Raw genomic sequence first — 13,220 nt, 5'->3', positions numbered from 1 at the left:
TAAAACTGCCATAAGATCCAAAACTCAGAAATATCAACAGTATTTCTAAATGAAGAAAAACATGATAGCTAGAGAGGGAAAAAAAACAAACAAACAAAAAAAAAACACCCTCAAACTCACTGCATGCTTTCCAAGCAGAAGTATAACAAATATACATCTCCTGCAGGAACACATTAGTTTATACATAAAATAGGATTGACAAATTAAAACACAACTCTAATAGAAACAATCCTCAAAACATGACAGAAAGCAAGGAACTAAATAAGGCAGAACAAAACAATACCTGTAAGCTTTTAACATTTGTGGGTTTGATGACTGATCCATGACTCTGTAATCCTCTCCCAGCAGAACCTTTGGTACCAGAAGACTGATCACTTCCATCTTTGTTGATGATACAGAGCTTTGTACTCCTGTTAACTTTTTTGGGGGACTTCACCTTTTCAGTTCCAACAAAGTTTGAGCTTTTTGTTTCATTAAGTTCTTTGTTTTTGGGAGCAAAAGAAACAACAATCCTGTTGCCAAAAACATCTTCATTTTCCATTCGCTTCCGAGCTCGTTCAGCACTTTCTTGATTTAAGAAGCGGAGAATCGCACTGCTTCCAGAAATACTCAGGACCTTTCCTCCACAGTTGTCTGACAAACGTCTGAGCCTATTACTGACACTTTTACTGTCTCTGTTTGTTGGCAGATTGTACACATACAATAATGTATGGCATGCCTGTTTCAGGGGAGTAAGATTTTTAATTTATGTCAGAATACTCATGTGCTGTTCCAAAACAGTATGTTTTACATTGATTCTGTTGACGTGCTCTACCTTGCAAAAAGGAAAACATTTCCACAACTTTCAATTCATTTAGAAACCTAATACCAAGGTAAGTTCTGAAACTTTCATCTTCAACATGTTTTAAGGATAAAACAAACCACAAACTCTAATGGATCAATACCTGATTACTTCTTCAGATAACAGACCCCAATTGCAATGTAAGAATGCTATGTAATGTAAGTCTGCAGATACATACAGTTAAGTAAGCTCCTTCTAAGAAAAGGTTATGTCCTGAGCAGAGATAACACAGCAAATCCAGATAGCATTACCAAGAGGGGGAAAAAAAAAAAAAACAACAAAAAACAACTAACTAAGCCAGTTTCTATTACGAAAGCATCACAAGACTATCTTAACGTACTCTGCTAAGTTCTTACCCTACTTTCTGCCAGTGACAGAAACATGTAAGATACATTACCTAATAAAATATTTAGTGAAAAGCACAGGATCTTGCTGTTGTACTTCAGTAACACACTTGGTTCTTTTATTCTTAATGTAGGAAGCATACAAACACTCATTAGTAACTAAATTACAGACAGGAGTCAAACATGTAGCAGACATGTCTCATCAGAAAATAATGCATAGTTTAAGCCTCCTTTTCCTCTGGATAGAGAAAGATGGGTTTGACACTTGGAAGTGTCTGTTGAATTAAGAACATAAAACCTTACCGGCATTTTCAGTGGTAACCTTGGTGGCAAGTCTGAGATAAACTCTTCAAAACAAACAAGTTCATGAGCATGATGTAAGAGTGCTTCTGAGGCTTGGTTTTTATGTACCAAAATTATCCGAAAACCATGCCGATGTCTCAAGTCACTGAGCTCCAAAGCAAAGTTCACATCCGCTGGGGGGGGGGGGAAAACAAACAAGAACACATTGGAAAAAGTGCAAATCATGGATTAAACAAACAGAACCTTAGACTTCACTTGTCAAGTTTTATGCATTCCTGAAGACTTCCAGTGAAAAAGCACTAACAGCAACAAGACTGCAATAGATGTAATTCAGAACAGCAGTTAGCATTCCACCTCAGAGTTGGACTTCCTTATGGTATTATTTTCTAGCAACCTATCAGCAAGGCACTTGACTGCTACTGTAAATTTTCACAACAAATAGATGTTTAACCTACTGTGGATTACAACTTGAGGGAGGAACCCAAAATACACAGCAATTATGGTTGAGCTGCTGACATATTTAGCTGCGTTATCTGCTGCAATACTACAGATAACTCTCCAAATGCTTTAACTAAGAGGTGCTTACTCTGCTTTTAAAGTAAAACCAATTGTGTCTTAAGTTCATACTGAATCTGTCTAACATTAGACATGCTTATAAACATTATCTAATGACATTTGACAGATGCCAGTGATAGTTTACCTAAAACATCTTACTGTGCAAACTTTTCCTATGTTGCCAACAAAATCATTAATTCTAATATAGCAATTCAGATAAAGCTGGTTCTAAGCACTACTGTAGGAAAGGAGAGACGCTCTGTCACATGCAGAAGTATTACTGAAGAACAGAATTCTGTGCCAGGGATTAGCACTGCTGACACTTACTTGATACAAGAACCACAGTGGCAGGTGCAGTGTGTGTATCAGCAAACCTCCTAAGACTCTGTCTGAGTTTGTCATCAGCAGCATTCTTTGCTGTGGCATTGATGTGTGCAACAGTCACCTGTGGAAATGCAGAAATACTCTCAAGGGCCTGAAGGTAACTTGTGCTAGATCAAACTTTAAGAAAATGTTTACAAGCTTTCCCTTGCAGCTTCTCTTTAAGAGGCATCTGATGATTTGCAATATATATAGATGCCAATTTGCTCTAAAGAGCAGTGAGCTCCACTGCTTGTTGCTCAGCAGTGTCTTAGGGATGACTTCTACTATTCTGTTAACAACTCAGTTTCCATGCTTTGCATATGTTAAAAGTATATGCTGCTAATATAAAAATATTCCACAAACACTCATTTTTAAATAGCTGATTGACAAACACGCTAAGTATTCTTATAAATTCATTTTACCTCACAGAAGTATATATATATATATATATTTTTTTTTTTTTTTATTTTTTTTTTTTTACAAATAACAAGCTAATGTTAGGTTAAATCAAACTAATACTAGCCAGTAACAAAGAATTTGCTATCACATCTGCAAATTTATGAGTGAGAATTTGTGAAGTAGAAACCTGCACAGAAAAAGTCAGATACCAAGAAAAGATACTACTGAAGGAAAAGCAAATTGTTAAAAGGTGTCCCAATCAATACCACTCATTTGCATCCATCCTCATTAACCAGCACAATATTCACTAATTGAAGTTAAAACATTTAAGCTTCCTAGTTAATGCCACATTCACAGTTTTGAAAGATAATACATGAGAATACCATGTAGAAACATTACTGAATTAAAATACATGTTCTCAAGTAGTACAATAGGGTAATGCTTTCTTCATACCTGGCAGTTGTTCAGCTCCTGAATAACTTCTTTGTTTTCTTTGCTAATGTCACACACACAGATGAATTCTGCTTCTCTGTGACCTTTAAAAAACTTCTCACGAATTCTCTGTACAACTGCTACAGCTGAACGGCCAGTGGGTACTGAGCAGTTTTCAATATCCCAAAAGACTCCAATGGGAGGGAGGTTTTCCAGGACTTGGCCTGTTACTGCAACTTCTGGAGACCCTGTACAGGTTTAACACAGGTCATCTTAATTCCCCAATATGAAAAAAACACATTATATATACACTCAAAAAGGTTATAGTAAGTGTAAACATTATGCCTTTACTGTATCTGCAAAGGGAACAGACACTAGAGTAAGAAAATCCTTTTTAAAGCATGGGTGAAGAACTTGTTTTTACATGTAACTAGAAAAGAAATTCAAATTTCTTAAGAACTCCTTCTGGTTTTTACCATCTTAAAAATACAACTGTCAAAATCAAAACTGCAAACTATGAAGTACGTAGGAAGTTAATCAGCTTTTAAAAACAGGTGAATCCAAGCTATAATGCTGCAGAACACACAAGGTATTATCTACAGCTTAGTCTGTAACTTCATAGAAGTTCCCAGAAAACAGTGCAATTTAAGTACTGTCACAGTGAGTTCTCTTAAGGAAAATGGCTACTGAGTGCAAGCTTCTAACAAACATTTACCATAGTTCTGTGGTGATTTGCCAAGACTGCTTGCTAGTAGCAAACTCTTCTCATTTCCTGTTCCTTGGGTTCCACAGCCATTACATATTGGGATAGAAACAGGTGCTGTCTGCGTATTTGGTGGAGGAATATTTGGCCAGATTTTAGCAGCATCAACTAGGCTGTTTCTGGTTGGCTGTTGGGACAGTTTCATAAAATTGATATTTAATAAACAAACACACAACTTCAGGCTAAAAACATTCAATTCCTCTTCTACAATGAATGCAAGTTCAAAAGCACTCTAGCAAGTTATTTAACTAGGATGCTTCCAGCCCTAGAGCCTTCCCTAGCATACTATGCTCCAGATTTTCAAATGCAAAGAAGGATCCTATTTAACACCGCATATGAAGACACACCATCTTGAAAAGTTACTAATGTACTAAAAATCACCTACCATGTGAAATCAACACAATTAAGAGTGCAAGGCTCAACTCCCACCTTCTCATCAAAACATACTGACTTCACTTAACTTTATAAATTTACTGAAATGAAAATATTTCTACAGTAAACTGAGTAGCACATCCTGCAAAGCTGAGTTTTATTTCACTTGAATTTCCTATTAATTCAAGTTCTAAGGAGTACCAAACTAGTACTGAAGCACAACTTACAGGTTTGGAAAGAGTGAACCAAGACCAAACCAAATAAGGACACCCATAAAGCCTTCATGATGACTTACAAATGGATCTTTACTAATCAGCACACAAAGGCACTCATTAAGTGTTATTCAGCTTTTTTTTGAATCACCACTACAGAAAATCTTATCTGGATCTGTCAAGGAAAGAACCATCCTTTGAATTCAGTCATAACTGACTACAGATACACTGCGTCTCATCTTCTCATTAAGCTGGATGTTGCTTCAGAAAAGAGCTAGCCTGCAAGGGGATTCCACTACATGTGAGCCATGCACCACCAAAAAGGAAGATGGAAACTGGAACCCGTGGCAGTTGGCATTTTGCTCAAGCTTTATTATTACAACATTAACCATATACCACACTTAATAAACAAGAAACACGACGCGTACAAACCTTGTTCAAGCAGTCACTGCAGTAGTGAGAGCCCTTTAAACAAACGGAAGGTGCCACACTGAGGTGCAAAGGGTTGGCGCACACATGTGATGTTAGCTCCGACTGTGCAATATGCTCGTCCAAGCGGCCTGTAGCCCCACTTGTGAATTCAGAACAAGGAAAATAACCAGAAGATGTGCAGCTCTGAAGGGCTGGGAACTGATGCAGTTTGTGCACATTACCATGACAGGACTGGAAATGAAGTTTTCCACAACAGGGCAGATGTTGATAGGAAGATACACTGTTTTCTATGCACATGCCAGGGAATTCACTGGCAATACCTGCCAAATTGCTTCTAGCTGGAGGGTTCTTCAGTGAAGATGCAGAAGGGAAACCAAATCCTGACCCTACTTGACAAGTAATCGTCCCAGTGCTTTTTGGGTCTAGTATTGTGCCAGGGTGAATCACACTACCATCACCAACACCACAATGCATTTGTGGAGTACAAGAGTCAGAGCCATGAGCACAGCAGCTTACTTTCGGGCCAGGAGAAAGCTGTATTTGCTGATGCTGAAGAGGATGAACATCAGGAAGCGGTACTGCTGGAAATAACTTAGAGCCAGCATTATGAGACGAAGCATCCTTCGATTCTACAACACCTTTCTGGTTCTCCATGTAATCTTTCTGAAAAATGAAGACTCAGTTACATTCAGAAACATGTATAAAACAATGTTTTAATATAAATACTGCACATATTTGAACTGTTCGAAGTGTTCTCTTTATCTCACTGTCTGAACATGTAAAATATCAGTGCCAGATTTAATTTAAAACATGCCAGTTTTACATGGCAACCTGAGGTATGTAAGTACCAATGAGATTTAAGAAAAAAAGATGTATAAGCCAAACAGAGGGTTTCTGTCAAAAAACAGAATGTGAAAAGCAGAAAACTATTTGGCTAAGTTTGAGAAATACTATGCAGCCATAAAGCAAAAAAGGAATCTTTAAGAGTAAACCAAATGGACAAAATGTAAACTAACAAAAAGCTACAGTTTGGAGATACAAAAGTAAGTCTATTCAAAAATCATCAAAAGACGATTAAAGCTTTCAAAGTAATACATTAAAAGACTAAGAGTTCAAAAATCAGAAATTGTATGAAAAAGAGGGCAGAAGACTAAACTCTCATTATAACTATATGTGCTTTTTGCCTACTCTTAGCTATCAAAACATACGCACAAAGGCTGTAACGAAAACTAAGCAAGGTTATGAGAAGCACCAGAAATGAAAGTCAGTGCAGCAAGCCTGCATACAGCTGTTCCAAGGCTTTAGATCAGTACTTTGAAACAACTTTCAGTTTCTGAATTGAACTTTGAGCGCTGCATACAACGTAGCAATGAGCAATAGGTTACTGAAGTTTGAAACCATTACCTGGCTTATCTTATGTATTGAAGAAGAGCTAAAACACCACCTAAAAGTATTAATGTATTCAGCTCCAGAATTTACAGGAGTTCCCCTCCTACCATCCTAAGCATGAAACAACAAACAATTTGTGCCCATCCATTTCCCCCTTGCCTTTTAACTAAAGACAGATGGAACAAGCATGATTAACTGCTGGAGCTTGCTTGCTTAAACAAGTGTTAGACTATTATTTCTAACCCTTAGCACTCTATATCTTAAAAGTACAGAACAGTTATAGAACAGAAACATTTGAAGAAAGAAAATTAGGAATTATTGGACATTCATTAAGAGTAGCATCCACAACGAACCAATACATATCTCTCCAAGTCAGTAAGACACAGAAGCACAGAGTACTTTCCTACTCCACTCTTTGGCAACAGCTTCATGGAGCTCCCAAGAGCAACACTTATAACTTATATTACTCCAAACATGCAACTGTAGAATAAAAATGGTCAAGCAAAATTTGCTTTTCACCAAAGCTGCAGAGAGCTGGGGGCACAACTAAAGACCTGAAGCTTCCAGGCAGACCTTGTTCACAGCACAGTAACTGTTGTCTGCTCTTTCTGCCCTCCCTACTCACTCCTCTTAGTCACAACACCACAGTTAGGAATACTGCTCTGTGCCAGTTTATCAGCTACGCTTTTTGCAAACCAAAAAATTACCGTTTTCGCACTACAAGGCAAAGTCTTCTCAGCAGCAGAAAAGCAATTAGAAAGTTTCCAGAGCCATGGTTTAACATCATTCTCTTGTCGCTGAAGCCATCCAAAAGATCTATTACAGAGGTTCTCTGTCCTGTTTCCTTCCATCATACAGCCAAGCAAAACGGTTCAACATTCTTCCATCCCTCCTTCCTTTCATTCTTTCCACCTGCTAAAGAAAAAAAAAACCCAAACATTTTACTTCAGATTAAGGAAGACAAGATCACAGTGGTCTTATGAATTCCGCTACATCACACTCCTGCATTATTTATCGCAAATTTAATTATGCATGGGCCATAGCCTTGACTATTCATGTCTATTACAGAAATACACCTCATGATTTGCCATATAGGTAATGGAATCTAAAGAAAGGCTTGTTTAAGCCCAAGGCATTACCTATGAAATCCCAGAAATGCATTGCTGTTGACATAAAACAACTCCCAGAAACTTCCAGGGCACTTTCCCAGAAAGAGAAGCCAAGGGGTAAGTTTTCAAGACTAGCTCACTGATTACAAACCAGATGAAAGTGATCTCAGCTAGAAGATTCAGCCTCTATATTCATTGTTGTTTCACTCAAAGAGCTACATACACTCGCATTAAGCACACAGCTTAATGCTGTAATTCAATAATACAACCTGAGTTTTTAAATCATAAAGATCTACAGGCACTCCTTTCAGTTCCCAGGCAGTTCCATAGTCCCACTGCATCGGCTCAGCTTTATGGAACCACAAGACAAAACGATGCTCCACCAGAACAACCTACAATTAGAAATGAAGGCTCCATACCTTTTAACTATGGGCCACATTGATTAAACTACAGCTACATGGTCTTTCACATTTAACATTCACCACAAACCTCAAGGACTACACCCCATAACACCGACTTTGTCCCAACGTTATTTTTAACCACAAAAACAATTTTTTTTCTTCAAAAAAAAAAAAAAAAACCCAAACAAATCAGAAGTGTTTATTCATACCATCCGTAAACACTTCAACATAATGCAACATATTAAGTTAAAAACTTCCAGAACTCTCGAGTAGGCCACTTCTGAAGTCTGATAATACCCAACAGAGCCGTTCCGCTTACGAATTAGAACGATTAAATACAATAAGTCAACAGACAGGAGCCAGGCGAGCCCCCCGCGGCCGCGCCTCGCCTTCGAGACCCGCAGCTCCCGGCAGCACCCAGCCCAGGGGGCGACACCGAGCCCCGGCCGCTGCCCGCTCCCAGGAGGAAGGCGCAGCCCGCGACACTACTGGGCAAACGGCCGCTCCTCCCGCGGGCAGTTCTGTGCCGGGGCCGTTTGGCAGCTCCCCCAGTGGAGGCGGCCGCAACTCACGAAGGAAGCGGGCCCCGGCAGCCCCGGGCCGCAGCGTTCCGCACGGCCGTCCCCACCGCGGGAGCGGCCCCCGAGCGCGCGAGACCGGCACGGCCCGTCCGCTTCGCCGCCCCTTCCAGAGACCCCCGCCTCACCTCAGCCGCCCCCGGCGCCGCCACCCCTCACATTCCGCCGCCCTCACACCCCTTTGTTGTCCTCCCTCCCCCCGCCGCTGTTCCTTCCGCCGTCAAGCGCCGCCGAACGCCGGAAAGCAGCCCGCTGTCGCGCAGACGACTGCCGTAACACTACACTCCCCCCTCCTGCCCGCTGGGCTGAGGGCGGCGGCTTTTACACGGCGCGCTGAGAAGGCGGGGCGGGGCGGGGCTGTGGAGCGGGGGTAGCGGAGTTAGCGGAGTTACCTCACGGCGCGGCTGTTTGCCTACAAGACCCGGACAGAAGTATGGTGTCAGTTTCCGTAGCCAGGACTTGTTTCTTGGGAGCCGAGCTTCTTCTGGAGGCGAGGGGAGTTACAGGGTGCGGGCTTTCTCACGTGGCGCTGTCTTTCGGCGTAAGTGACACTGTGATATTTGGCTAAGTCCTCGTTTTACCTTCGCTCTTAGTGGATTGCAGCCGCCAGCAAAGCTCAGAGTGACAGTGCTCGTATCCAAATCCAGTTTTTCTCACTTCTCACTTTTTCCAGTTTTTTTCACTTTGTCAGTTTGTTCAAGGTTTCAAAGGGGTTTTAAAGTCACGAGAATCTCTTCCTTTCTTAAGCAGACGCAAATCCAGTTTTAAAGACTGCAGAGAATTGTGGACCATCTTTACACACGCAGAATTAGCTTTCGCTGATGTTAAGTGCTTCCTTTTAGTTTTTATGTGGAGTTCTACTATGTTGCATCTTGTTACAGGTTCCAGTAATTCTCAAAAACATCAGCATTTGTGATGACTGCTGGTGATCAGATCATGTTCCAGCCATAAAGCTCATGGTTCTGTGTTCAGTTGCTCAGTATTTGCAGCAAAGCCAACTTCCTCCTATAAATACAGTTTATTGTTGTGCATTGCATTGTGGATAGCAATAAGCTACACAGCAGTACGGTGCTGTGATTAGATCTGTGGTCTGTTGTGTTCATTATCCATTTGATTTCCTTAAAGTCCTCCCTTTTAGCTAGCAAGCTTTAAATTTATCATCAATAACCAACTCTTGTGGCAACCTGCTGCAGAATAACTGCCAACATCACTATGTTGTCCAGTGTCATTCATCAACTATTTAAGTTGTCTGTTGATTTCACTCCATTTAAATGTATCTGTTAAGATCTTGCACCACGGGGTTGGATTTTGGAAATACTAAGCATTGTGGTTAAGCTTCACCATCCCAGCGGTGGTATCGCAGAGCCTGGCTGCCGTATCTTCACTCCGTTCCACCCTTCGTGCTGCTTGTAGAGTCAGCACATCAAGCTCCACTGATGTTGTCAACACCTGAGGTTGCCTAGGGATCTTCTTGGGTTCCTTGCATTACAGCTGCACTTTGCTTTAGCACCTTTCTTTAATGTGTGCACAATGCTTTACTTTTGTAAACTTGTTACTTTAAGTTTGATTTCCAAGTCACCTTTAGCAATTATTCCACAATAATTAAAGAACCTTTCTGTTAATATTTACTGCTTGTGTACAGCAGCACCTCTGAGCCTCTGGCGTCTCATAGCATCTGCTATGCTGTTTTGGAACCAGATGAGAGCCTAAACAGATTCCTCTGAAATCTCAGAAATTTTTCTATACTTTACCAGCATTTCAGGGTGAGAACTATTAAAAATGTTTGGGTACACTTTTGATATCATCTGTGCACTCATACTATCCTCAAAGAAAGAATTGAAATAAAACATTATTTGTCCCTAACTTTCAAACAGTGTATGAATTTTCGAATTGTTGGGGACATAGTATGATGGCACATGATTTACTTTCTGTAACTTAGCCATTGAAAACATTCTTGAGCAATGACAACTGCAAACTGCTGTTAAATGATTTGTTAAATACTTAATTTAGTTGCCTATAAATAGTTGTATAATAATTTGTCTCCATTTACTTCTGTTGAATGTCTGACCTCAAAATACAATTAATTTGCTGAATATCTGACCTGAAAGTATAATTGCTTTGCTCACCATTTTCAACTAAAGCTATGATAGCTCTGCATGGGTTTCTCCTATGATAACATTCTGCCAGAAAAGCATCCATCGTTGGGTTACATCCCAGTTCCCTGCAGCGGTAAGAGCAAGGTGCAGCCAGCTTTGCAGAGTCAGGCTCTGCTCCAGGCCGAGTGTTGCCTTGCTGAAGTAATGAGGTGGGATCAAGGCACTGTGCACGGGTGCCCATGCTCTGGCAGTTAGCACAGTGTGCTGTGGGGTGTGCAGGGATGCGTGGGTCGGAGCCTATCCGTACACAAGCGTGCTTTGGTTTTGACTCAGGAAACAAACACCGGGCACACCCAGAGACTGGTGTTTGTGGGCTGCTGAGTAGGAACGCAGCTGGGGCACTTGGGAAAGCTCCGCATGGCTCAGCCGTGGAATGGAGCAGGGCAGGGCTGGCGCGGAGTTCCCCGGTTTCGCTCAGCCCGCTGTTGGCCAGGCTCCCACTGCGGTGCCCTGGGCCTGCGAGCGCTGAGCTCACGGCGCAGTGCACCTGAGGCGGTGTAATATTTCACAGAGCGCTGTGTCCTTGCGATGCTGGCTGCAGTGACTGGGGCTCGTTCCTGGCTCATAAAAACGGATGTAATGGAGGAACGCTGCCTTTTCGGAAGAACGTTTTTCGGAGTCACAAAGCAACCCCAGATGCGAAGCTTCTCCTCTTTTAGAGGATTTCTAGGGAAAACCGACAAACGTTTGAAATGACAGCAGCGTGGAAGGGCGGTAGATGCCGCCCCAGCCGGAAGGCGCGGCTCTCGCGGGAGGGGCGCGGCGGGGCCGGGTGCCGCGGGGCGGGATCAGCCCGGGCCCTGTTTGAAAATAACGAAAAGTTCCCAAATGCTGCTCGAGCCGCTGATTGGCGGAGCGACGCGGGGCACGTGACCAGCAGCCAATGGGGCGGCGGAGGCGGCTGGCCGGTCGCGCTGTGACAGCGCAGTGTACCTCTGCGTAGGGTTCGGCGGCGGCTGTGACGGGCCGTTGCGGCGCGGGTGGATTGGGGTGCGCTGCGCGTGAGGTGAGAGCGGTCTGGGGGCGGCGGTCGGGCGCAGGCTGTCCTGGGGCGGATTCCTGCGGGAAAGGGGCGGCCGTGGGAGGCAGGAGCGGTACCTTGCCTCCCTTCGGTCCCCTCGCGCCGGGCTCCGTCGCTACGCTTCGGCGGTCCCCGCTGTGAGGGAAGTGTGGGAGCGCAGCTCGCCGGCTCGGCTCCGCGCCACTTCCGTGCTCGGAATGGAACGGGGAGCCCCGAGACTGCGGTTGCTGGCACCGAGGTCTCCGGACCTGGAGAGAACTTCCGAGTGTCCTTGGGAATCGGGCACGCGTTGGAGATGGAGCGAAGCGGAGCTGCGGTGGAGCGGCTCCCGGCCCGAGGGAGACCTGAGCTCGTTATCCCTCGCGCTGGTTCTCTTTCGTACTGCTTGAACAAAAGGAGAGGGGGCCATGCCGCACGAGACCCTCGGCGCGATGGGAAAGCTGCTTTCCAGGAGCAACCGGCTTAGATTCTTTGAGCTTCTTCTCTGCCGTGCAGTGCTTACGATGGTGTTTTGGTCCTGCCTTTGCTTAGTCTTTCTTCTCTCTTTCATTTCTCATTAAAGTAGAATATGCTCTGACTCTGGCAGTCGGGCAGAGCTATACAGATGGCCAACGTTATTCACAGAGTTAAAATGTTCCCTTATCTGAAAAGTTATTTGATATGCAAGGATTTTTTGGCGTTCCTTATTCTGGGACTGAAACAGATTTTAAGCTGAGGTTCTTGTGATCTTAGGACTCTGATTCCCAAACAGAAGGTTATTCAGTAATTTTAGTTGTGTGACTTTTTTTTTCTCTAAGAAATACGCACTTCTGATGTCACTTATGTGAAATAACTTCCTGGAACGATTATGCTGAAGTGTTTTTCTCATTGTAAAACTCCATTCCCCACCCCTGAACACTTCCACTTCCTGTATGATGTAGAGGTTTTGTAATGTCTGTGACCAGCACTTGTGCTGCTTGCATGCAGGAAGTCTGGCATCCCAGATGTCTTTTCTGGCTTTGTGAAAACAAGTAAGGTGCAGCCAGCAAGTGCATGCTGGAGCCTGTGACTTTCTCTTCTTGTTTGGCTTTTTTTTTTTTTTTTTTTTTATTACTCCATTTACCTGTCTCTAACAGAATATTAGTAACACTTTCTTCATGCAGGCACACATTCTTTCCTTTTTGTAGTGAGTCTGTGCAGTGAAAAGTTCCTAATTGGTTTTATTAATTAATTTCCAGTCAGTTTACATGCTGACTTTAAGCTGTTAAAAATCAAGTAGAGAGGATAGTGGTGGATGGGAATCAAGGCCATACCTTTTCCGATAGCTCTTTAGGAGAGATTTATGATTTTTTTTTTTCCTTTTTTATAGGGGAGCTTTAGTACCTCGCCCCAAACTTAGATTTCTCAGTTTCTATCTTTCATCTGTGATAAACTTGAAAATCCCTCTGAGGTAGGATACAGTGCAGGTGTACAGAGAGAAAACCTAATGGTGGTGGAACAATCTCTGCCTTGTTGTGTCCTCTCTGTAGAATAAGTATAGGTCTACCAGTCTTTCCTATGTTTACAGTTTA

The 13,220-nt window shown here is 42.7% G+C and overlaps 2 protein-coding genes across 7 annotated transcripts in view; one reads left to right on the top strand and one right to left on the bottom strand.

Annotated features, from left to right (window-relative positions):
* The window catches only part of MARF1 (meiosis regulator and mRNA stability factor 1), a 24,391-nt gene extending 15,488 nt beyond the window's left edge, over positions 1-8,903 (bottom strand). For 2 of the 5 annotated variants that reach the window (XM_042827561.1, XM_042827563.1), the window contains exons 1-8: positions 8,622-8,711; positions 7,113-7,320; positions 5,017-5,679; positions 3,953-4,127; positions 3,259-3,485; positions 2,371-2,488; positions 1,489-1,661; positions 284-718 (exon numbers count right to left, since the gene is read on the bottom strand). In XM_042827561.1, coding sequence (XP_042683495.1) covers positions 284-718; positions 1,489-1,661; positions 2,371-2,488; positions 3,259-3,485; positions 3,953-4,127; positions 5,017-5,679; positions 7,113-7,259 — 1,938 coding nt within the window. In that variant the 5' untranslated portion in view covers positions 7,260-7,320; positions 8,622-8,711. Of the gene's footprint in view, positions 1-283; positions 719-1,488; positions 1,662-2,370; positions 2,489-3,258; positions 3,486-3,952; positions 4,128-5,016; positions 5,680-7,112; positions 7,321-8,621; positions 8,712-8,885 lie in introns of those variants that run through there. The other 3 variants (XM_042827562.1, XM_042827566.1, XM_042827564.1) reach the window with 3 other exon arrangements.
* NDE1 (nudE neurodevelopment protein 1) overlaps positions 8,869-13,220 on the top strand; it is a 16,572-nt gene continuing 12,220 nt past the window's right edge. The window contains exon 1 of one of the 2 annotated variants that reach the window (XM_042827568.1): positions 8,869-9,034. The gene's annotated coding sequence lies outside the window, so the exon portion shown is untranslated. Of the gene's footprint in view, positions 9,035-11,567; positions 11,656-13,220 lie in introns of those variants that run through there. The other variant, XM_042827567.1, reaches the window with a different exon arrangement.

This window comes from Centrocercus urophasianus, unplaced genomic scaffold (genome assembly GCF_019232065.1).
Source record: "Centrocercus urophasianus isolate 14NV4802_14NV808 unplaced genomic scaffold, USGS_Curo_1.0 seq_29, whole genome shotgun sequence".
Classification (NCBI taxonomy): Eukaryota; Metazoa; Chordata; class Aves; order Galliformes; family Phasianidae; genus Centrocercus; species Centrocercus urophasianus.
Note: the sequence above shows the minus strand (reverse complement) of the source record. Positions and strands in the feature narration are given on the sequence as shown.